The sequence below is a fragment of the Rhinopithecus roxellana genome, chromosome 10 (assembly GCF_007565055.1).
Source record: "Rhinopithecus roxellana isolate Shanxi Qingling chromosome 10, ASM756505v1, whole genome shotgun sequence".
Lineage (NCBI taxonomy): Eukaryota > Metazoa > Chordata > Mammalia > Primates > Cercopithecidae > Rhinopithecus > Rhinopithecus roxellana.
Window position 1 is genome coordinate 68,627,119 of NC_044558.1, and position 26,259 is coordinate 68,653,377.

The 26,259-nt window shown below is 37.6% G+C and overlaps 1 protein-coding gene across 4 annotated transcripts in view; it reads right to left on the reverse strand.

The window, feature by feature from the left end:
• The window catches only part of ANO6 (anoctamin 6), a 228,461-nt gene that overhangs the window by 57,956 nt on the left and 144,246 nt on the right, over positions 1–26,259 (reverse strand). For all 4 annotated transcript variants that reach the window (XM_030938982.1, XM_030938983.1, XM_010382272.2 and 1 more), the window contains 6 exons: positions 25,721–25,786; positions 24,510–24,797; positions 24,194–24,307; positions 22,036–22,151; positions 15,410–15,544; positions 2,230–2,335 (listed from right to left, as the gene is read on the reverse strand). In XM_030938982.1, the coding sequence (XP_030794842.1) occupies positions 2,230–2,335; positions 15,410–15,544; positions 22,036–22,151; positions 24,194–24,307; positions 24,510–24,797; positions 25,721–25,786 (825 nt within the window). The remainder of the gene's footprint in view (positions 1–2,229; positions 2,336–15,409; positions 15,545–22,035; positions 22,152–24,193; positions 24,308–24,509; positions 24,798–25,720; positions 25,787–26,259) is intronic.

A 26,259-nucleotide genomic window follows, 5' to 3' on the forward strand; every position in this document is an offset into this window, starting at 1 on the left:
GCTAGAGGGAAAAATGGGAGCATTACGAAAGTGGAAGTGTACTGCCAATGTCAAGATCACTCCAGCTGCCTTGCTGAAGGTGAGGGACATGCCTAGCACTCCTATGCGGGAATTAGGCCTGAATGAAGTTAGTATTTTTGTCACATGTGTGAGAATCCTGGACCCTTGAGAAAGAATAAGATAGCTGACTTCTTTACTCTGTGTTCCATGAACTATGTGGAAGCAGGAAGTAAGGGAAAAAGGAAGCAAGGAGCTTACTTGATAAGAAGCCTAGCTTAGCTTGCTAGGCAGGATGGCACAGAGAGGGCAAGACAGCTGTGCTGAGAGCAGTCTGAATCAGCATACTGCTTTACTCACATAGAGCAGGAAAGAAAAGAAGGAGCTGCATATGTAGGCATGATGATTTTAAGCAGAGAAACCAATTAGAATCTTGGGGGAAAAAATGACAATTTGTTATGCTTTCTTCCTGGAAAGATGCAAAGTCAAAATTTTATAACTAAATGTGTTTTTATGAACAAAATATTACAACTTACCATGTTTCCCCTTTATCCTACCAGCTAGAAAGCTAAGAATCTTATTTAATAATAAGATTATTAAGGATGGGTAGCTGGAGAAGAAAGAAGAAGAGGTGGGTGTGGGGAGTGTGAAGGACAGAACTTCTTAAGGAAAATGAAACTTCCACTTGCATCTTTGTAGATGACAATCTGCCTCTGGTATTATCGTTGGCATCTGCCTTAAAGCCAGTACTTCGGGATCCAGTTAACTAGTGCCCTTTAGCCTAGGAGTCAGCATCACTGGAAGCAGCTTCCTTCTTACTAGCTTCAAGTCTTTCACTCTATGTGATCTACAACACATATTTATAGCCTAGAGTTTGTGTTGGTTTGGAAGAGGGGGCTTAATTTCTAAATTAAGTATAAAAATCCATCTGTTGACAACACCCTGCAATCAGCTTAACTAAGTGGTGAAACAATTTTTCAAACATAGAGCTGGATCTGAGTAAAGTGCCTGCAATGTCAGCTGGCAAAGAATATGGTAATGATGAGAAATGCAGATTTGTTATAAATTTCTGACTCTGCAGTTACTAGGTGGGTGACTTTGGGCAGATTATTTGATCTCCCAGATCCCCAGTATTTTACACTGTAAAATGGAGATAATGCCTGTTCCACCTATCTCATAGGGTTGTTGTGTATGTTAAAAGTGGTAAGTATAAAAACTATGCAAAGTATGATATAGAAAGTGGCATCAGTATAACAGTAATACATTCTGCTAAAATCTGACTTACATGGAGTAGGCTACAATGTTCTAGGGCCACTAATGATTCCTAAACTCTCATGGCAGAACAAGGGGATAGAGAGAAGATCATCAGAGGAAAGCGTAGGTCAGAATTGTAAGGAAAATGCTCTGAAGTAAGCTGATCATCTTTCTTTCTGTCCAGATTTCCAGCCTGCTTTCAGTAAGCTCCTTCCATTCTTGATGCTCGTCCTAAACCTCAGGACCATCTGCATGTATAAGGAGAGCCAGATGTGTTTTCTGGCAATGTTTTAAGACGAATACCTTTTATCACATATAAAACCTTTCTCATGCATAGTTACAGTCTAAGTCTGACCATCAGGGTGTTTACAATCTAAGCATAGTTTTGGCATATGTTGAAAGGGGGAAAACAGAAGTACAGATTTCAGGTTTCCCCTTACTTGAATTAAGGAAAATACTTATAAAGGTTGAGTGTCCCAAATCCAAAGCTTTTTGAGTACTGACACAATGTTCAAAGGAAATGTTCAAAGCAGCATTTCAGATTTTGGATTTTTGGATTAGGGATGCTCAACCAGTAAGTCTAAGGCAAATATTCCAAAATCCAAAACACTTTGGATCCCAAGCATTTCAGATAACGAATACTCAACCTGTAGTAAATCTATTAAAAAGTATTTATAAGATAAAATGGGTTTGAGATTTCTGCTTTTATTACTTGAAATACTCAAATAGTTTAGATCCCACCATTATCTCACTGACACTCTATGAGATTTTATCTAAGGTCTTAAATCACAATTTTATTATTTGTAAAAGAGGAATAAAGCATTGTATATTAATGTGCAAAACGTTTGAAAGGTTAGTTGAAAAATATCTGTCTGAATTCCTAAGAGGAAAAAAGATACAATATCTATGTTTTATCTAAATTATCATTAGAAAAAAAAATCTTTCATTAGGTGTAAATATTGGGAATAGCAAAATTACCTTTGAGGACTCGCAAGTAATATTGAGTTTCCAGAATGGACAAAGCCTATCACATTGAGGACACATTATGATCTTGCCGCCAATATCAGGATGACAAACTTCTTTGCTAAAAAGAGAGCAATAAAACTTAACTTTAAAAAATTTAATCAATTTAAGGGAGGATGATAAAATCCAATATCCATTCACAATAAGAAACAAAACTAAACCAGTCTTGTAAAACTAGAAACGGAAGTGAACTTCATTAACCCGATAAAGGCTTGTTACATAAAACTCATTAAAAATCATACTAAGTGGTAAAATGCTGAAAGTATTTCCTTTAGATCAGGAATAAAGCAAAAGATTCTTCTATCACTGTTTCTTTTCAGCTGGAGGTCTCTGCCACCATCGTATGTTAAGTAAAATAAGGCCACAAGGATAAGCCAGGAAGAAAGAGAACTGTTATTACTAACAGATTACATGACTATCTATATGGATGACTCAATAGACCCTAAAGATAAATTATTAGAATTAATAAGTTGAGTAAAGGCCGGGTGCAGTGGCTCATGCCTGTAATCCCAGCACTTTGAGAGGCTGAGGTGGGTGGATCACCTGAGGTCAGGAGTTCAAGACCAGCCTGGCCAACATGATGAAACCCTGTCTCTACTAAAAATATAAAAATCAGCAGAGCATGGTGGTACATGCCTGTAATCCCAGCTACTTGAGAGGCTGAGGCAGGAGAATGGCTTGAACCCAGGAGGTGGAGGTGGTAGTGAGCTAAGATCATGCCACTGCACTCCAGCCTGGGTGACAGAGTGAGATTCTGTCTCAAAAAACAAAGCAAAAATAAGTTGAGTAAAATTTGCTGGATGCAAAATCAATATACAAAATACAGGGACACAAAAAGGAATTATGTCCCCATACACCTGTAATTATTAGGAAATAATTCTTAAAAAATACCATTTTAATAGTGTAAAAAATATAAAGTGTTCAGGAATAAATCTAATTCAAAATATGTTAAGATTTATAGGGAGAAAAGAGAATTTTTCTGAAATGCATTAAAGAAGGCCTACACTATCATATTCACAATTTGAATAATCGATTTGTAATAATCAGTTTGTAATTTGTAATAATCAATGTTTGTAATTTGTAATAATCAATATTTAAAGATATTAGTTCTCTCCCATTTAAGCTATAAATTCACTGGAAGAGCAGAGACTCAGAACAGTCAAAATACTTCTGAAGACAAAGTATTCATTTTTGTCTTTTGTCTGAGGACAAAGCATTATGGGAAAGGTTAAGAAAAACTGACCAACAGAAGAATATAAAGAGGTCAGAAACAGACCTCTTGCCTATGTAAAAACTGATACATACCAGAGCTGGCCAAGCAAATTAGTAAAGTGAGAACTGACATTTCAATAAAATGGGTCTGGTACAACAGGATATCCACATGAATAAACATAAAATTGAACCCCTAATAGCATTTTATATACATCAATTCCAGGTAGAAAATGAGAATGCCAACGTACCAACTTACTAGGAAAAAAAAAATCTAGATAACCTCAGAGTAAGGAGAATCTCATAAACAAGAAACCAAAAAGCATAAACCACAAAGAAAAATATTGATACATTCAAGATATTTTCAAAGAATGTAATTAAAAAAATAACATTAAAGGGAGAAAAATATAAGCCACAAATTGGTAAAAGTTTCTCAGACGTAAAAATGACAAACGATTATTTGTCAGAGTATTTAAAGAACTCCTATAAATTAATACAAAAAAAACCCCAAAAGAAAACAAAAACAAAAACAAAAAAACAACCCAAGTAACATTGCATGCTGCTCCCTCTAGGAGAAGCCATTCAGATAGGCTAGGCTTGTATGTGACTAGGACTGGAGTTGTGCAGTTAGGTGGTCTTGCAAACAGCTAAGGAAAAACAAATAGGAATGGGAAGTTTTCCTAGAATAGCTGAGTAAAGATCTTGGAAAACCCTCTCCCTCCATAAAAGCAATGAGAACACAGGCAAAAATTGTCAAAATCAGCCTTTGCTGAACTCTGGAAATTAACCAAGTGCTGGATGTCATCTGAGGAGCATTTATTTGAGGAAAACTGGCTAAATCTCTATAAGGATGAGGCCTGTGGCATTTTAACCTGACTGATTCCCATCCCCATCTCCCTAGCTTCGTGGTAGCCTTAAAAACCAACAGGCTTGTAACTACAGAAGCTGTGAAAAATAGCAGCCTAGCAGCCACTGAAGGGGGAAGAAGTAGTCTAAAGCTACCCCAAAAAACCCATCCTCAGAGAAGTCTTACTATTTGACCTGTCTAGCAGCTCCCCTGAGAAGCTCCATGCTCAAGATTTCTCATCCTTTTTTTTTTTCTTTTTTATTATACTTTATGTTCTGGGGTACATGTGCACAACGTACAGGTTTATTACATATGTATACATGCGCCATGTTGGTGTGCTGCAGCCACTAACTCGTCATTGACATTAGGTATTTCTCCTAATGCTATCCCTCCCCGCTCCCCCGACCCCACAACAGGCCCCAGTGTGTGATGTTCCCCTTCCTGTGTCCAAGTGATCTCACTGTTCAGCTCCCACCTATGAGTGAGAACATGAGGTGTTTCGTTTTCTGTTCTTGCAACAGTTTGCTGAGAATGATGGTTTCCAGCTGCACCCATGTCCCTACAAAGGACATGAACTCATCCTTTTTTATGGTTGCATAGTGTTCCATGGTGTATATGGGCCACATTTTCTTAATCCAGTCTGTTGCTGATGGACATTTGGGTTGGTTCCAAGTCTTTGCTATTGTGAATAGTGCTGCAATAAACATACGTGTACATATGTCTTTATAGCAGCATGATTTATAATCCTTTGGGTATATAAACAGTAATGGGATGGCTGGGTCAAATGGTATTTCCAGTTCTAGATCCTTGAGGAATCGCCACACTGTCTTCTACAATGGTTGAATTAGTTTACAGTCCCACCAACAGTGTAAAAGTGTTCCTATTTCTCCACATCCTCTCCAGCACCTGTTGTTTCCTGACTTTTTAATGATCGCCATTCTAACTCGTGAGAGATGGTATCTCATGGTGGTTTTGATTTGCATTTCTCTGATGGCTAGTGATGATGAGCATTTTTTCATGTGTCTGTTGGCTGCATAAATGTCTTCTTTTGAGAAGTGTCTGTTCATATCCTTTGCCCACTTTTTGATGGGGTTATTTTTTTCTTGTAACTTTTTTTGAGTTCTTTGTAGGTTCTGGATATTAATTAGCCCTTTGTCAGATGAGTAGATTGCAAAAATTTTCTCCCATTCTGTAGGTTGCCCGTTCACTCTGAGGGTAGTTTCTTTTGCTGTGCAGAAACTCTTTAGTTTAATTAGATCCCATTTGTCAATTTTGGCTTTTGTTGCCATCGCTTTTGGTGTTTTAGACATGAAGTCCTTGGCCATGCCTATGTCCTAAATGGTATTGCCTAGGTTTTCTTCTAGGGTTTTTATGGTATTAGGTCTAACATTTAAGTCTCTAATCCATCTTGAATTAATTTTTGTATAAGGTGTAAGGAAGGGATCCAGTTTCAGCTTTCCACTTATGGTTAGCCAGTTTTCCCAGCACCATTTATTAAATAGGGAATCCTTTCCCCATTTCTTGTTTTTGTCAGGTTTGTCAAAGATCTGTTCTGTTCCATTGGTCTGTATCTCTGTTTTGGCACCAGTACCATGCTGTTTTGGTTACTGTAGCCTTGTAGTATAGTTTGAAGTCAGGTAGCATGATGCCTCCAGCTTTGTTCTTTTGGCTTAGGGCTGTTTTGGCAATGCAGGCTCTTTTTTGGTTCCATATGAACTTTAAAGCAGTTTTTTCCAATTCTGTGAAGAAAGTCACTGGTAGCTTAACGGGGATGGCATTGAATCTATAAATTACCTTGGGCAGTATGGCCATTTTCACGATATTGATTCTTCCTATCCATAAGCATGGAATGCTCTTCCATTTGTTTGTGTCCTCATTTATTTCATTGAGCAGTGGTTTGTAGTTCTCCTTGAAGAGGTCCTTCACATCCCTTGTAAGTTGGATTCCTAGGTATTTTATTCTCTTTGAAGCAATTGTGAATGGGCTCTCTGTTATTGGTGTATAAGAATGTTTTGTCATTCTTTTCAAACCTCATACTTAGAGGTTTTATTCTTTTATTAAAGAATAACATATACTAATAAAAGTACCTCATACTTTTATTCTCTTTGAAGCAATTGTGATTTTGGCTCTCTGTTATTGGTGTATAAGAATGTTTTGTCATTCTTTTCAAACCTCATACTTAGAGCTCATATTGTGAACAGCACTATCACCAAAGTGTCTGCTGAAAGTGACTGGCAAGAATTATTTCACATTGTAGCTGCCTGAGGCCGTGATACCAGTAGAGGTTAACAAGTGGTCAACCAAAGAACTTAAAAGGAAAAATTAGGAAATGAGATGTGCACAGCGGGCTCAAGAAAGTTCCAACATATTTCTGAGATTGCAGAAGGCCATGCATATGTGTAGGACAGTGCACATGGCCAAGAAAGACCTGAGAAAACCTTAATCCCTCACCTCTGACTGACTTTGAGGTTCTGCATTGGCAAGAAGGAAAAGCTAAGGAAGAACTGAAAACTACCTGCTACAGCATTAAACACATTCCTCAATACACAGGCACACAGAGCCATGAGGCAAAGACAGAGAAACGAAAATTACTGGTAGTAGGCATTTAATGCAATCACTAGCTAATCCAATCATTAGTTAACAACAAATCTTATTGAACACAGACTGCAATGGTCACACATGACAAAGACAAGTAGTTCAGGAAAGTAACTAAACAAAGGGAAGCAGCCGTAGCAGTGATAATAACAAACAGAAGCAACAAAAAACCCTGAAGAGGGAAAATATCTGATTTCCAGATTTGTTACATTATAATACTTAAAATGCCCAGTTCTCAACGTAAAATTACAAGACACACCAAGAAACTGAAAAGTATGGTCCTAACACAGAAAAAAGCAGTAGATGAAGCTGTCCCTGAGGACACCCAGATATTGCATTTATTACATGAAAACTTTTTATATTTAGCAATTATACATATTTGGAGAACTAAAGGAAATCTTGCCTAAAGAATTAAAGGAAGCATGACAAAGAGAATATCAATAGAGATAGGAATTATTAAAAATAACCAATTAGCAAAGTACAATAACTAAAATAAAAAACTCATTAGAAGGGCTCCTCAGCAGATATGAAATAGCAGAGAATCAGCAAACTGAAAGCTAGGTCTATTAAGATTATCCAGTCTGAGAAATGGAACAAAAAAGGAAGAGGACAAAGGAACACAGTCTCAGAAATTAGTGGGACACCATCAAATATACCAACACATACATTATAGAAGTCCCAGAGAAAAAAGGAGAGAAACAGAAATAATAAGCAGTGGCTGAAAACTTCCCACATTTAATGAAAACACTATTTTGCACATCCAGCAAACTCAACAAATTCCATGTAGGATAAACTCAAAGAGATCTAAACCTAGGAGTATCATATTCAAAGTGTCTAAAGACAAAGACAAAGAAAACATGGCAAAGAATGGTGACAGCAGAAAGAGAAAAGTGATTCATCACCTATAAAGGGTCCTCAGTAAGATTAACAGCTAACTTTTCACAGAAATCATGGAGGCCAGGCAGTGGGATGATACATTCAAAGTGCTGAAAGAATGACTGTCAACCAAGTATTCTATCTCCAGCAAACCCATCCTTCAAAAATGGAGAAATTAAGACATTCCCAGATAAATAAAATCTGAAAGAATCTGTTGTTGGCAGAGACTTGCCGTATTAGTCCGTTTTCACACTGCTGATAAAGACATACCTGAGACTGGTTCATTTATAAATAAAAAGAGGTTTAACAGACTCACAGTTCCACATGGCCGGGAAGGCCTCACAATCGTGGCAGAAGGCAAAAGGCATGTCTTATATGGAGGCAGGCAAGAAAGAATGAGAGCCAAGTGAAATGGGTTTCCCATTACAAAACCATCAGATCTTGTGAAACTTATTCACTACCATGAGAACAATATGGGGAAAACCACTCCCATGATTCAATTATCTCCCACTAGGTCATTCCTACAATATGTGGGAATTACGGGAGCTACAATTTGAGATGAGATTTGAGTGAGGACACAGCCAAACCATATCACCTGCCATACACAGATTGAACAACTTATTTATTTTATTTTTTTTGAGACAGAGTCTCACACTCTGTCGCCCTGGCTAGAGTGCAGTGGCGTGACTTCAGCTCACTGCAACCTCTGCCTCCTGGGTTCAAGCAATTCTCCTGCCTCAGCCTCCTAAGTAGTTGGGACCACAGGCATGTACCACCACACCTGGCTAATTTTTTGTATTTTTAGTAGAGATGGGGTTTTACTGTGTTAGCCAGGATGGTCTCAAACTCCTGACCTAATGATCTACTGGCCTCAGCCTCCCAAAGTGCTGGGATTACAGGCATGAGCCACTGTGCCCAGCCCAGGTTAAACACCTTTAAGCCAAAAACCTGAATTTGAAATGCTCCAAAATCTAAAACTTTTCAAGTGCTGACATAATACTCAAGGAAAATCTTCACTGGAGCATTTTGGATTTGGGATGCTCAAATGGTAAGTATAAGGCAAATTTTCCAAAATCTGAAAAAAAATCTGAAATCTGAAATGCTTCTGGTCCCAAGCATTATGGACAAGAAACACTTAACATATACTAAGAGAGTCCTTCAGGCTTAAATAGATACTTGACAGTAACTCAAATCCACCTAAAGAAATAAAAAGCAGTAATACAGCTAACTACATATATCAATATAAAAAGCAGTGTAAGCATATTTTTGTATGTCACTATTTTCTTCTATCTTATTTAAAAGACACAAAGCAACAATTATTAAACTGTTGGTGAGCTTATAATGCATTGAGTTGTAATTTGCATGATGATAATACCACAAAGGAGTAGAGAAGGAACAGATCTATACCAAAGTAAAGTTTTAGTAAAGAGTAGAACTCTTTACTAAAATGAAAATTTCAAATAATATTTAACTATATTATTTTAAATTAAGTTGTTAATTATAATCCCCAGAGAAGCCACTAAAAAACAATAAAGAAACAACAATGGAATTAGAATGGCATATTAGAAATATTTAACACACAAAAAAGTAATAATGAAGGAATAGAAAAACAAGAGACAAAAAGACACATGAAAAACAAAGAGCAAAATCACAGATGTAACTCCTACTTCATGAGTAATTACATTAAATATAAATGAACTAAATATTAAAATCAAAAGCCAACAAATGGAAATAAATGAAACAGAGGACAGAAAAGTTAAAAAAACAACAAAATGCAAATCAAAACCACAATGAGATACCATCTCACACCAGTTAGAATGGCAATCATTAAGAAGTCAGGAAACAACAGGTGTTGGAGAGGATGTGGAGAAATAGGAACACTTTTACACTGTTGGTGGGATTGTAAACTAGTTCAACCATTATGGAAAACAGTATGGCAATTCCTCAAGGATCTAGAACTAGATGTACCATATGACCCAGCCATCCCACTACTGGGTATATACCCAAAGGATTATAAATTATTCTACTACAAAGACACATGCACACGTATGTTTATTGCGGCACTATTCACAATAGCAAAGACTTGGAATCAACCCAAATGTCCATCTGTGACAGACTGGATTAAGAAAGTGTGGCACATATACACCATGGAATACTATGCAGCCATAAAAAAGGATGAGTTTGCGTCCTTTGTAGGGACATGGATGCAGCTGGAAACCATCATTCTTAGCAAACTATCACAAGAAGAGAAAACCAAACACCGCATGTTCTCACTCATAGGTGGGAACTGAACAATGAGATCACTTGGACTCGGGAAGGGGGAACATCACGCACTGGGGCCTATCATGGGGAGGGGGGAGGGGGGAGGGGGGAGGGATTGCATTGGGGAGTTATACATGATATAAATGATGAATTGATGGGTGCTGACGAGTTGATGGGTGCAGCACACCAACATGGCATAAGTATACATATGTAACAAACCTGCACGTTATGCACATGTACCCTAGAACTTAAAGTATAATAAAAAAAAACAAAACAAAACAAAAAAAAAAACAAAACAAAGTTGGTTCCTTGAAAAGACAACAAAATTGGCAAACTTAGCTAGGCCGATCAAGATAAAAGAGAAGACTCAAATGGTTAAAATCAGAAATGAAAGGGGAAACATTACTGTTACTCCTACAAAAACAAAAAGGATTATAAGGGGATACTATACATAATTATAAGCCAACAAATTAGACAACCTAGATAAAATGGATGAATTCCTAGAAAAATATGAACTACTTAAGCTAGCTCAAGCAAAAATAGAAAACTTGAATAGACCTATTTTCAACAAATAAAGAGAATGGATTAGCAGAAAAAAAAATTCCTGCAAAGAAAAGTCCAGTCTCAGATGGCTTCACTGATGAGAAGAATTAACACCAATGTTTCACAATCTCTCTTAAAAGCAAAGAAGAGGGAACACTTCTCAACTCATTCTAATGCGACTAGTATTGTGATGATACCAAAACCAAAGACAACATAAGAAACTAGAGACCTAATATCTCTTGCAAATATAGATGGAAAAATCTCCAATAAAATACTAAAAAACCAAATCCTGCAACATATAATAAGTACCACATACTATGACCAAGTGGGATCTATCCAGGAATGCAAGGAGGATTCAAAGTACAAAAATCATCAATTCTTGTAATATACCATATTAATAGAATAATGAACAAAAACTACACACAAGATAATGTCAATAGACACAGAAAGAGCATCTGGCAAAATCCAACACCCTTCCATGATTAAAAACACTCAAAAACTAGGAATAGAATTTTCCCAACCTGATAAAGAGTATCAATGAAAAAACTCACAGCTAATATCATACTTAATGGTCAAAGACTGAATGCTTTCCTCCTAAGATCATTATATAGAAGGATCTAGTCAGGACAACTAAGTAAGAAAAAATAAAGGCCTTCAAATTGGAAAGGAAGAAGTAAAACTACTTTGTTCACAGATAGCATAACGTTGTATATAAAAATCCTAAGGAATCCACCCAAAATACTATTAGAGCAAATAAGCCAGTTTAGCAAGGTTGCAGGACACACACAAAAATCAGTATATAAAAAAAAGCAATTACATTTCTATACACTACAATAGGTAATCCAAAAATTAAGGAAACAATTTATAACAGCATCAAAAGAACAATGCACTTAGAATAAATTTAAGAGAAAAAAGAAGTATGAGACTTATACACTGAAACTATAAAATATTGTTGATAGAAATGAAAGACCTAAATAAATGAAAAGACATCCTGTGTTCATGGATTAAAAAACTTAATATTATTAAGACGGCAATACTCTCCAAACTGACCTATGGAATCAACATTGTTCTTATCAAAATCCCAGCTGGATTTTTTTTTTTTTTTTTTGCAGAAATAGACAAGCTGATCCTAAAATTCATATGGAAATGCAAAAGACCCAGAATAGCCAAAACAATCTTGAAAAAGAAAAATGAAAATTTGAAGTTTCCAATTTCAAAACTGACTACAAAGTTACAGTGATCAATAAAGTGTGGTACTTGCATAAAATGCAGACATGTAGATCAGCGGAAAACAACTGAGAGTCTATAAACAAACTCTTAAATTTTTGGCCAACTGCTTTTCAACAAGGGTGCCAAGATAATTCAACAGAGAACAGTCTTTTCAAAAAATGGTGCTGGTATACCAGATGGAAATGACAGAGTAGAACTCTATCTCACACCAGGTACAAAAATTAAAATAAATCATAGACCTACATCCATAAAACTCTTAGAAGATAAATGTTAAAAAAAACTTCATGACTTTGGATTCCGAATGGTTTCTAAGACATGACACCAAAAGCACAAATAACAGAATAAAAAGATAAACTAGAGGTCATCAAAATTAAACATAATTTTGTTTCAAAGAATACTATTAAGAAAGTGAAAACACAATTCACAGAATAGGAGAAAATATTTTCAATGTATCTGCTATGGTTTGAATGTGTCTCTTCCAATTTAGGTATTGCCAGTGTGGTAGTATTAAGAGGTGGAGACTTTAACAAGCGATTAGGCCATGAGGGCTTGTACCTCATGAATGGGATTAGGTGCCCTTATAAAAGGAGTTGATGAAAGGAGTTCTCCCCACTTGCCCTTATGCCTTCTGCTATGTGAAGACGCAGCATTCCTCTCCTCCAGAGGATGCAGCCCTCACCAGACACCACATGCTGGCAACTTGATTTTGGAATTTCCAGTCTCTGTAACTATGAAAAATAAATTTCTATTCTTTACAAATTACCTGGTCTATGGTACTGTGTTACAGCGGCACAGACTAAGACAATATACAATAAGGGACTTCTATCCCAAATATATAAAAAATGCTTACAACTCAACAATAGAAAGACAACACAATTAAAATAGGCAAAGGATTTGAATGAACATTTCTCCAAAGAAGCTATACAAATGACAAACACATGAGAAGATGCTCACCATCAGTAGGCATTAGAGAAAACAAAGTCAAAACTGCAATGACATACCACTTCATAACAACTAGAATGGCTATTTTTTTTTTTTAAGTGCTGATGAGGATGTGAAGACATTAGTGTCCTCATACACTGTAGGCGGAATACGCAGTCACTTTGGAAAATACTATGGCAGTTTCTCAAAATGTTAAACCTACAGTTACTGTATATCCCAACAATTCCATTCTTCATTATATTCTCAAGAGATATGAAACCATGTGTCCCCACCAACACTTGTCCATGAATGTTCATACCAGAATTATTCATAATAGCCAAAGAGTAGAAACAACCAAAATGTCTATCAATTAATGAATAAACAAATGCAGTTTATACATATAATGGGATGCTATTTGGCCACAAAAAAGGAATGAAGTACTGATACATGCTACAACATGGATGAACCTCAAAGAGTAGGTGAAATGAAAGAAGACAGTCACAAAAGGCCTTATACTGTATGGTTCCACTTTTATGAAATGTTCAGAACAGGCAAATCCATAGAAACAGGAAGTAGATTGTAAAACGAGTTTTAACAAGAACAACCCATGAGGCCAAGGGAAAGGGATTAGGGAGTGAGTGCTAATGGGCACTGGTTTCTTTTGAGGGCAATAAAAATGTTCTAGAATTAGAAGGTGGTGATCACAACTTGGTGAATGCACTTAAAATACCTGAATTGTTTACAAATTTTTAATATTTTCAATTTTATTACATACTGAGTAGATTCACAAGAATAGAAAACATTTAAAATATTTAAAAGCTTTTATGAAATGTCCAGAATAGGTAAATCCCTAGAAACAGAAAGCAAATAGATGAGTGGTTGCCAGGGGCTAAGGGAAAGGGACACACCTGAATTGTGTACTTTAAAAAGGGCATTTTATGGTATATAAATAATCTCTGTATATAGCTGTCATTTTAAAAAGGGGCATAAGGGCCGGGCACAGTGGCTCACGCCTGTAATCTCAGCACTTTGGGAGGTCGAGGCAGGCGGATCACTTGAGGTCAGGAGTTTGAGACCAGCCTGGCCAACATGGTGAAACCCCATCTCTACTAAAAATACAAAAATTAGCCGGGTTTGGTGGCAGGCGCCTGTAATCCCAGCTACTCAGGAGGCTGAGGCAGGAGCATCGCTTGAACCCGGGAGGTGGAGGTTGCAGTGAGCTGAGATCATGCCACTGCACGCCAGCCTGGGTGACAGAGCAAGACTCTGCCTCAACAAAAAAAAAGAAAAAAAAAAGAGGGGCATCAGCTTCAAATGGGCATTTGATAGAAACTATAAAAGTAACTGAAAATATTTATAATGTATATATTTTACAGATATCTCATAAATAATTAAAGTCAAATAGTTTTGAGCACAGGCAGTATATGCCCAAGAACGTCCCTCCATTTTCTGCAAATTAATCTGTGTGAAATGCTAGGAAATATGTGGTGTAACTATCACGGTGATTTCACAAAACGAGTTTTAACAAGAACAACCCATGAGGACCTTATAAAAATGCAACTTCTGCACTTTTAAATGTATTTTTGAGATTTTTTTTTTTTTTAACTAGAAAAATGTACAAACCAACAGAGAAGTTGAAGACAAATTTAAAGAAAAGGTAACAACATTCGGCCTTTGGCCCAAAACTCTTTTTCAGTGAGGAGGGAAGAGTACTTTAAAGCCATCTGCAGCTTTCGAGCTACGAAGCCATGATGGGTACAACACGCTCAGAATCCTCTGTTAAATCGAAGGGTAATTATGTCTATTCATCAGGGCTGCCATGTAAGCAACCTACCTCAGGAGCAGGCTGACATGCTTGGGGCTTGAAAAATTTGGTTACCAGCTCATTGCTGGTGCCCAGAAATTTTGATCTGGCTGGCACACCTGGATAGCGGCCAGATGATCAAGAGAAAATGCCTGGTTCCCTGCTACATCCCTGCTGGAAGTTGAGACCACCAAAAGCAGAGGTCTAATTATACCATTCAGAACAGTGATGGTGAAACTCAGAGTGCTCTGGCACCCACATATATCCCTTTAGACAGTGCAGCTGGTGTCTGAATTTCAACCTCAGCACAAATTAATTTTTGATTACATTTTTTAAAACATTGTATGAACTATTTTTTTAACGTAAAAACCAAGACAACTACTGAGTTTTTAAGCAAGCACTTTTTAGTATATGTTAAGAAGTCATTTCTAAAAGTAAAACAAAACAAAAAACAGAAACCCCACTAATTTTCCCAGTGGAACCCTGAAGAAATCAGAGCTGCTTTTGGCTCACATCTGCAGGGCTGAGTGTACATTCCTCTGGGAGCCAAAAGTTCAAGGGCAATCCTCCTGCCTCCAGTCCTCCTTCCTTTTTCAAACAAAATATTGTCTTAAAATATTGGAGTGTTTCCTAGGAGTAATATTCCTGTCAGAAACTGGGTTGGATTATCTAAGAAAAAAATTTTTCCATTTCACTTAGTTATTATGCTCAGAACAAAAGGGATATATCATCCAAGCAATGAGTGTTCTCCAGTCAGTCTTGTCTTACCAAAACAGTTTAAGATCATGAAAATAATTTTATGTCTAACAAACTTTTCAGCATGGCAACAAGGAATAAACAGATGTTACCTCCATGTACAGTTATCTTGATTAAGATATCCATAGAGAAAGCAAGCCACTCCTACGATTGCAGCCAGGAGAAGCATCTGAGTGTAATAGCCCAGCCAAGCAAAGTAGATTCCAATCTTCTCTCCATAATATTTCCTGAAGAAAGACAGAAATTATTTTTAGAAGATACAAATAATTACTCTGCAGCTTCATCCTAATATTAATTTCTGATTTTAAATAAAGGAGGCTTTAAGCTTAAACCTGACTCGATTCACCCTTAAAACATTCATTTTCATAGCAGACCCTGAATTCTATGAAACAAAAAGTGTATTATACATTATAGAAGAACTGATCACTATTGCTGGTTTGCCTGGTGAAAGTATATTAAAATACAGCAAGGGAGAGAAAAATGCTGATTATGGAATAAATACAGAGTATTACTATCATTCTTTGTAAAGATCAGCACTATTTTACACATTCTCCAAAAGACTGTTCTTTATATGCATGAGACAAATGAACATGAACAATCTGCTCAGTTATTTGCTTTTACTTAACTAGGGAAGTTCCTTGGAGGAAATGTAACGTCAATCACAAATACAGTTGAGCTTTAAACAACAGGTTTGAACTGCACGGATCCACTTAGATGTGGATTTTTTTTTTCAATAAAAGATAAAGCTAGTGTGCCTGCCTCTCCTGCCTCCCCTTCCACTTCCTCCACCTCTTCCCACTCTGTCACCCGAGACAGCAAGAATAACCCTCCTCTTTTTCCTCCTCCTCAGCGTACTCAATGTGAAGACAAGGATGAAGACCTTTATGATGATCTATTTCCATTTAGTGAATGGTAAATACACTCTTATGATTTCTTAATAACATTCTTTTCTCTAGCTTTATTGTAAGAATATAGTATATGATACATATAACATTCAAAATATGTGTTAACTGATCATTCATGTTATTGGTAAGACTTCCAGTCAACAGCAGACCATTAAAAGTTTAAGGGGTGTCAAAATTTATATGCAGGTTTTCGACTGTATGTGTGTGGGGGTGTCAGTGCCCCACCCCTGCGTTGTTCAAGGGGCAGCTGCAATAATAATAAGAAAAATAATAATACTAATCTGTAATGGAAGTCTCTCTGACCAAAATTTTTGCAAAACTTATGTAAGAACGAAAGAAGGCAGGATGCATATGACTGAGAAACCCATCACCCTGTATTCCTTATATCTAGCTCTTCTATTTTTTCCTATTTTTTAAAAACTGGTTAATGGTATACTCTGGGGTAAAGGGGGGCCAGGTAGGCAAGATGAAAGAGTGCAGGCTGACCAAGAAGCAGTGCCAGAATTGTTCCTGAAAGGAAGGTCAAGTACAGTCAGGCAGAGTTTAGGAATGAAGAGATGGTTCAGGTGACTGCTGCTGTTGCTGATATTCCCCAAGACTGACTCATTTCTGCCTTCATCTTGATATGTAGAACGAGATTTACTTCACTCTGAGGCCTGCGTGAGACTTCAGGCTCAGTATGGAGCTGGGCTGAACTCGTTGGTCTTAGCCTTTTGGGGACTCAGCTCTGAGCAAAACCTGGAGTTCTGGGAGACTTCAGACAGGAACATCCCTGGGCTGGACCAGCACACACAGGGAAGGTCTGAGACCAGCTCCATGGGTCACAGGCCTGGATGTAGGTCACATTCACAGGGAAAAAGGAAGAGCTCAGACAGACCTGAGGGTGGAATCGGGAGATGGGAGGAACACAGTGTGGTGATTTTCACATGACCGGAACTTTGCTGTCTAGCTCACGGAAGGCAGGCAAACGGCAGGTTCAGGATAGAGCTCGGAAGAGAAGTCTGGCCATGGATTTGAGATGCCTTGGCCTCTTTTTGGTTATGCTCTCTATAATAAGTTTTCATCAGCCATCCATCCTGGAAATGCCATATTTAAATTGGAAAGAATCTTAGAAGTTGCCTGGTCCAACCCCCCAATAATAAAAAATATCCTGCTGTGTTTAAAGAGCTGGTCAGGCAGTCTCTGCTTGGTTATTTACTGTGACAAGGAGTTCAATACTTTCTAAGGCATCCCTGTTACACTGTAAGCAAGGCCAGAAAGATTTTTCAAATCTTAAAAGGAAATCTGTCTCTTAGTTCTTGCTGAAAAGCTGGAAATAATGAGGATTCCTTCAAATGCAATATTTTCTGATCATTGTCCCTCTCTGCCAAATACCTCCCAACTCTTAAAATCCATTTAACACAATTCAGCTTTGATTTTTAAAATCAAAGTTATAAGTACATAATCATTAAATAGTCTAATAGCTCTAGAAGGCTGGTTATAAAAAGGAGCAGTCCCCTACCCCCTCACCTATTTCCTACTGCCCAGAAGCAGTCACTTTAAACTCCTATAGATGCTTAGAATATTTACTTTCCTATCTCTAAATAACACGCAAGAAGTGCTGCTTATTGATTTTTCAGTTTGGTGCATCACCTATTGACTTTCTATTCTGGAAGATGTGGATTAAGCTCTCTTTCAACCCCTTGCCTCATCTAAACATCCACATCTCTATTCCTGTCATCCTCACATAGTTACATATAACTTCTAGTTAGATTAATATTCTTGCTTTACATTATTATGATTCTATAAACACTATTCACAGCTGAATCAAGTCATTGCTATAATTACTTTTTCCTCCCTGCTCAGTATCTTGTTCTCCCTAGAGTTAATAATTGTCTTGATGGTTCATTGCTTAGTGTTGTGTACTTATCAACAGTTCAACCCGACTCTCCCCTAATGTGTCACTTTCTCAATAGTTTCAAACACATGAGATCATCTATCAGTTTCAACTCCTTGAATAAATGCCCTCAGACCTCTTCCAACCTTGACTAATGACTCTCCAAGCCCCGCCACAGAACTGTGTCACCTGGGATCTCTCTGTCCCTCTCCCTTGTGCTGGCATTTCCTGTTTACTAACTCTTAGGTCTTCCTTCTTGGTGGAGCACCTCCTCCATTACCTTGCACATCTAAACTGTGAAAATTCCTCATACTTAACAGTTTGAGCATATATAAAGTTACATATATGGTCAAACTTTCCTTAGACATGTGAAGTTACTGCTGTCTTTTAGTGTGTAGTGTCATTGAAAAGCACAATGCTTTTGAGTCTTGATCCTTTGTATGACTTTCTTTTCATTTTGCTTTCTAAAGGCTAGCAGGATCTTCTTTGTCCCCAGTGTTCTGAGCCATCGTGTTGGAGTGACTCAGTGGCTCTATTTTCATCCTCTAGGCTGGGTACTCAGCAGGCTCTTTCCACCTAGAGACTCATGATGTTTAGTTCTTCAGATACTTCTCCGGAAGTACTTCTCAGATTTCTTCCCTACATTTTTTATCCTCTGGTTTCTCACACTCCTATTATTTATACATTGTACCTCCTGGACTGATCTAATTTTTTATCCTTTTCCCCTTTTCTATCCCTTTATAAGTTTTGCTCTATGCTCTGCATAATTTCTTCAACTTCATCTTCTAATGGCTTCTATTGGTGTTTTTCTGTCTAATCACGTTTTCAGTTTCCAAGAGCTAGATTTTATTCTCACAACAATCCTTTCTTATAGGATCCTGCCCTTGTCTTGTGAATACCCTATTTTCTTTTATTACTCTGGGGGTAAAAAATGGGAGTTTGGAGGGAAACTTTTCTTTTTCACCTGTGCAAAGTCTAGTTCCCATAGGTTGCTGTTTCCAGTTTGGTTTGCTTTTTGGGAAACCAAATGGAAAGAGCCCATTTTCCCTGCAGTAATCCCTGGGAACCACAGATGAGGTTTAATAGCCTGAATGTTCAAGCGGTTACTAGTGAGAAGCAATGAAGGGAAAGAACATGTGGACCAGGGACAGGGGACAGTTAAATGCATTTCCCCTAGCAAAATATATTTAAAATAGTCACGAAATTTTCTTTACTGAAGCAAAAATAAATAAAAAATAGAGCACATAAAAAATGATTAAGAACCCATCACTCTGCCATCAGATGCTATTGGCTTAACATAAAAGGAAATTAATAAAATGGAAACTTCACATGAATGTCAACCTCAAATATTTACACATGTACAAACATTTAAAATCTTATTTTACAGGGTAAAGAGTTAATGAAAGTGCCTCTTCATGACTGTAATCTCAGTGACTGAATGACAAGGGAATCCAAGTATGACCACACGAAATAAAGAAATCTCTTATGAAATAATGAATCTAAGCAAGGATTGTTGATAGCTGCTATCATCACAAAAAAGAGAGACAAATGGACATTATATACCTTCTGATATAAGTACCCAACTCCACGTATAACGTATTCTTGTATAAAATCTAACCTCAATCAGATTAAGCTTCTAGATGAGGATCCAATTACTTAGCTAATGCAAATACACAAATTATGTAGTCATAGCAAATACAGAGGAACATGTTCAACAACACCACAGGAGAGAATGAAATCAGCAAAACAGGGAATGCAAGGCATTCTTTCAACAACAGCAAGGAAAACAGGAAATAAACAGTGAAACTGAGACCAGAAGAAATTTGAGAGATTGTATTAATTGCAACCTCTGGACCATGTGTGGATCCTGTTTTGAACTAAAAAACCATTAAGTTGTTTTTGGGACAGTAAGGGAAATCTGAATCCTGATTATCTGACGATATTAATTTTTTTTTTTTTTTTTTTTGGAGACAGGGTCTTACTCTGTTGCCCTAGAATGCAGTGGCACAATCATAGCTCACTGCAGCCTCAAACTCCTGGGCTCTAGCAATTCTCCCATCTCAGTCTCCTGAGTAGCTGGGACTACAGGTGTAAGCCATCATGCCTGGCTTTTTGGTTTTGTTTGGTTTTGTTTTGTTTTGAAGACTGGATCTCACTATGTTGCTCAGTCTGGCCTCAAGCGATCCTCCTGCCTTAGCTTCCTAAAGTGCTGGGATTAGAGGAATGAGTCACCTCACCCAGCCTTCCTTTTCAAAAGGGGGTATTCTGGTTATGTTTAAAAGACACCTTACTTAGAAATAGATGCTAATGAAATGATGACATTTGGAATTTGCTTCAAAATGATCCAGTGGAGTAGGGAGGGAAAGAAGTGGGAGTAAAAGTGAAACAAGATTAGCTATGAGTTTATAATTTTTGGAGCTGGGTGACAGATGAATGCAGGCTCGCTATGATACTCTATTTCTGTATATATTTGACATTTCCCACGGAAAATGTAAAACAAAACAAATATTCATTTGTTTAAAACTTTCACTTTTAAGGTCTAGTAGTTTTCTCAAGTAGGTGGCTAAGTGCATGGGGCATTGAGACACCATAAAAAAACAGGTACATGACCCAGGCAGACATGAAGTTAATTTTCCTCTCCTCTTCACTCTCCACATGCAATCCATAAACAAGTCCTGTTGACTCGACTCCCCAAACACATCCCAAATCTGCTCCCACAGTCTCTTGCCTGGCTCACACAAACAGCCTCCAACCTAGTGGTCTCCCTGCTTCCTGTACCCCTTATAATCTATTCTCCACATTATCTTTGCAAACTGTGAATAGGATACAATGACTTAAACATTTAAAATATTACAACTGCTTCTCACTGCAAGTAAAGTCTAAACTCTTTTCGGCACTCCTGCCACCCCTCTAACTTCATGTCTTATCATTCTCTTTCTCACTAGCACTGGTCTTTGATGTTTCCTCAAACTTGCCAAATGTGTGTGCATCTCAGGGCCACTGTACACTGTACAAGCTGCCCCTATTCCTAGAAGGACTTCTCCCAAGTCCTCAAAGTACTGACTCCTCTTCACGATCTGGTCTCAGCTTAAATGTCACCTCCTCAAAGATAACTCCCTAAACTCACTTCCCACTCTGCCCTCCCATCCTATTGCTCTGTTATTTTCTTCACTTCAATTAGAAATTCTGTTTATTTATTTTCATATTTTATTGGCTTGTTTGGGTGTTCTTGGTCTATCTCCCACAAGCCAGTATCCTCAGTACTGCCCAAACAATGTAAGCTTCTGGAGAAAAACCAACAGCGTACTTTGGGAAGAAAAACTCTTGAGCTAGTCATTGTATCTTGTGGGATACAATGAAATAGAACCTAGCAGCAGACACAAGAAAAGAGTAAAACTGCATATGTCTTACCATACAACAGAGGCTACATCTAACATTTACTTCTGTGCAATATGGAGTTTGGTGGGTCTGCATCCCAGTTCCTGGTTGGGAGGTAACCTCTAAACCCTTGGAACTTCCTGAGAGATAGGAGTGCCTTTTTATTCACGGTGGGACCCTAGGACTATGCCTGATAGTTTATGCCAGTGAAGTGGCTCATGGTGGGCCTCTAGAGAGTTTGTGCTAATGAGATGACTCAGGGTGGAGGCTGGCCATGCAAGAAAGATCAACCATACGAGTGGAGAACTGGAGCTTTGAGACACATATTACTGGCCATCTTCCAGGGAGAGGATGGTACTGGAGATTGAGCCACATGGGTAATGATTCAATTAATCACGCCCACACAATTAAGCCTCAATAAAAACCCTGGCCAATGAAGCTCAGCACTCTGGGTCAGCTCCCTTAGCTGGCAAGAGTCTTGATGAGTACTGTCACATTCGGATGCTGTGGGGTAACACCCTGAGTACCTCCCCCTGGAGTACTCCCTACAACCCCTCACCTGATAAGATCCAAGGGCTGCTTTTTGTATATGCTTCGAGGATGAGCCCATTCTCTGTAAAGAAGGTACCGTTCATTAGGGCAGCTGGGATCCTCTGACTGACGGCGGAATTTGCACTGTGACACAGAAGGGAACATGTGAGCACCATAATCATCATGTTTTCACAAATCTGTTTCTTAAATGTGATACAAGTATTTGATAGTTAATTGTGAATAAGGGGTCCTCACCTGCTGGAAGGGGTGGAAATACCATCTAATTTTTAGTGATTCTTAACCAGGCATGGTACTAGCCTCCTTGGGGGTCATTTGTGAATGTGGGCAGGATGAATGATTCGGTGTTACAATCCTGGGGAGCACTGCAGGGACTCTGTGAGGGCCCCAGAGATGCTTAAAATGCTTTCAGTGGGGGCAGTCCTACACAATGAAAAATTGGGCCACCCAAGTGCCCAAATCACCACACCAGAGGAACACGTGATAGCCCACCCCTCTCCATGGACAATGGGGAAACCAGGGCCTTGGCTGGTTAACAGCAGGGTCAATTCTAAAACCTAGGCTTCTTTGCCCCCAGTTCAGCAGTTATTCTGTGATAACAGCTAGAAAAAAACAACAAAGCTTGATATCATGTTATACACTTAGGTTACTCAAGAAACAAAACTTCCTGCTTAAATCCAGTTGTCTTTTTTCCTAACTCATTTTTCTTCTTCTGGCACTAGAACCAGATTACCACCCAGCCAAATCAGGGCATAGGCCCTGACTTTCACACATCTCCCTCTCAAATACCACATGGGACCATCAGTTAGCCTGAATACAGGACCACTGCAATTAGAAGAGGCTTTAGTGGAAAAGACCTGGCCAAAAGCAAATGTCAACTGCTATAGAACCTTGGCATCCCAAATTAATATTCGTGACAGCTATTTGCAAGTAGCCTCAAAATTCATGTCCTGCTATTTGCTATTAGCTAAATTCAGTGGGGTACAAAAGTAAAACACATGGACTCTCAGGCTGGATGGCTACATTGGGTCTCTTAGGATGAGTATTTACTTCACCCAGCTCCCTGTTCTCTACTTTTCCATGTGTGTCAAGCTGCTGTTTAGTGTCCTAGTTTTATTATGTTATTTAGTACATTTCAATATTGTCTATCCACAAATACATGTACTACACAGTAGAAATTACCAATATCAGTCTTTGCTTTCTTTGGTCTTACAGAGTCAGATGAATTGATAGTGAATATAACAAAGTAATAATGCAATATAATATAGTATTTATTTCAATGACAGAGTTTAAACAGCTTTAGTTTAAAGCTGCTTACAGACCACTGTAAATGTCCCTGCATTTACAGTGGTCATATTTTAAAAATTTCATTTCACGAGAGATGTTCTCGGCTAGAGAAGTACTCTTGAATTTGAGGGGTTGCCGTAGTCTCAGAATGTAGTCCTTAAAAAAATGTCAACAATCTGGGGTACTGCCATTGTCACAACAACCCTGACAGATGCCTTTTTAAAAGCCCAGGGATATTCCAGGGGACAGTTTGAAAATCATATTCCAAATGAGGAAGTAAAGTCTATGTTACAGAAAATGATAAATAAGAAGGTCTAACATGTATTTTGCTGACAAAGAACTAATTTTTTTTTGGTTGATAATAACATCTGTTAATAATTATGAAAAGAGCTAACACTTATAATAGTATTTATTATATGCTAGGGACTAACATTTAGATTAATTTAACGGATTAATTTAAAGCTCTTAACAACTCTAGGAGGTAGGTTATAATTTATTCCCAGCTTATTGATGAAGAAATGGAGGAAGAAAGGCTAAATGACTTTCACAAGGTCATCTAGCTAGAAAGTGGCAGGGCAGGCATTTTGGTCCCAGAAATGCTAACACAGATTAACTGCTAATCTATACTGCTTTACACATTAACTGTGAGAGAGGTACTGTCCATTCGTTCATTTGCTCTTTTAAAACTGAGTATCTTTATGACTGGGATCCATCTGTGAACAAAAGACCTGGTTCTTACCCTAAATGAGCTTGTAATCTTGCAGTATGTTCCCTTCATTTTATTGAGGAAGAAACTTACAGTCAGGAAAGTTAGCCCTTTGCTATTGTCAACACCAGAGTGTACAGAAGGCCTTTTAGTTCATTTTTGCCTTTTAACTTACATCATGGAGTGGGAAAGCTGCCTTGTAGATCCCAGAGTTTACAAGTCTGTTGATCCCAAACTTGCTAAGATTGTTTATCAGTTGATACTTGACCCGAGAGAGGATGAAGTAAACCTAAAAAGATTCCAAAATAGAGTGTGTGGTTTATACAGTGTAACTAGCCAATCCAATTATTGTTTACTACTGTAACATGAATCTACTGGCATATTTCTTTTCTTTTTGTGCAGTTTTTAAAAATAAAACCAAACCAACCAAACCACAAAACAGCAGGTTCCAAATTACCCCAAGACAGCAACTAAATGTGGTTTAGACTTACAATGCGGCTTCTGGTGGCTGGATTGAAGAAAGCATCTCTATCAACAATGTAAAAATCATTCATCCGGTTCTTCTCAAATGGGGCAGTGAAAAACTCTTGCTCTGGCTTGATGATGCTTTCATCTACACTGAGGACTTTGGTAAACCAGTTGAGTGTACCAAAGGCCGAGGACCGGTTTTTCAGATCATTGGGTTTCAGAGGCAATTTGATGTGCATTATCTCAGCATAAGTACATAACACCTCCCATGGTGCATGTACTTTTACAAATACAAGCTTGTCATCCAAAACCTATATTGAAAAAATAAAAACACAGAACAAGAAACCAAACCAACTATTTTCACAATTTTAAAACACAGATTTTTCTTATGTTGTTGGTAGCTTAAAAAAAAAATACAGAGAACACCACTAAAAGTGAAGATAACAATAAAAACAGATTTGCAAACCATCAAAAATTTTTGCTTTAAAGACAATTTCTTGGTTTGAATCATTAAGAAATTCAAATAAGCAGTTTATAAAACTATGAAAATAATTTATAAAATGAAGAAAACCAAACTTATTTGTCTATCACTCTACCCAAATAATTGACAAAAACACTAGAATATTCATTGTAGTGCTATCATAATGAAAAATTTTTAATTTTCTAAACTTTGAACTGTTTATTGTCTATCTGCTCAATATCATATTATGTGGTTGTTAAAAATGTCAAAGAATTATGTTTATTGCCATAAATCCATTTGCTACATATTAAAGGGAAAAAGCAAATTATAAAACTGTGAAGTGGTAATTTTGAAAGATAAAAAATGTGTATATATACATATTTTTTTGAGAAAAACAGCTCAGAAGGACTGCAAAATTATTTATGGATCATTAAGATACAGATTATTTTCCTTATTCTTATGTTTTCTAATTTTTTACCATAAACTGTTTTTTGTATAACAGAAAAGCTTTTAAAACTTTCTTAAAGGCAGAAAATAATCATTCATACATGCATTCATTATAAAATTCGTTGGCTATTAAAAAAGATCTGCTGGTTTTGATTAGAAAAAAAGAATACATTCTATACAATGCAGATTTTGATTGACTCCTCTCCCAGTCTATGACTAAGATGTGGCCAGGGCTGCGTGTTTCCAATGTCACCCCAGTATTCCAAGTGGCATGAAGCTGCCCAAGAACAGTGGTCAGCCAAGGGCTGAAAAGGGACCAATACTTACTGATCTTGTTGCTTCTAACTGCAGGCCATGACAGATAAGGTTAGATTCGTATGCTTGTCTTTTCCTCTGTCAAAAGAAATTGGAATATGTTAGACCTTTAGTTTACCAAAGGCAGAAAAAGGCGTTTTTTAAAACAATATTAATAACAAAACCAAACTAGCGTGGACCTGAAAAAGAAATTCATCAGCTCCAAATGGAACAGAAGCAATGAAGCAGCTCTTGCTGCTGGTGACGTGTAAGTGTTGGATCCCCAAGAGAATGCCGTGGAGGGTAGTTCGATGTCCTGGCACCCTCGCAGGCCCTGGGCTGTCCCGGTGGGGTTTCAATCATCTGAGGTAAATAAGAGTATCCTGCTTTGACACAATCCCATGTACTTTTTGGCTCACAAAAGCATACAAATTGAGCTTTCTGAGTCCTATTCACTGATACGAGTTTTCAGAGTTGAAGATCTCAGATTTTAAAAATTTGATTTCCATACCATTCAAATGGTTCAATTACTGGATGTGTATGCGTCATCCCTGCATATCTTGACCAAATTA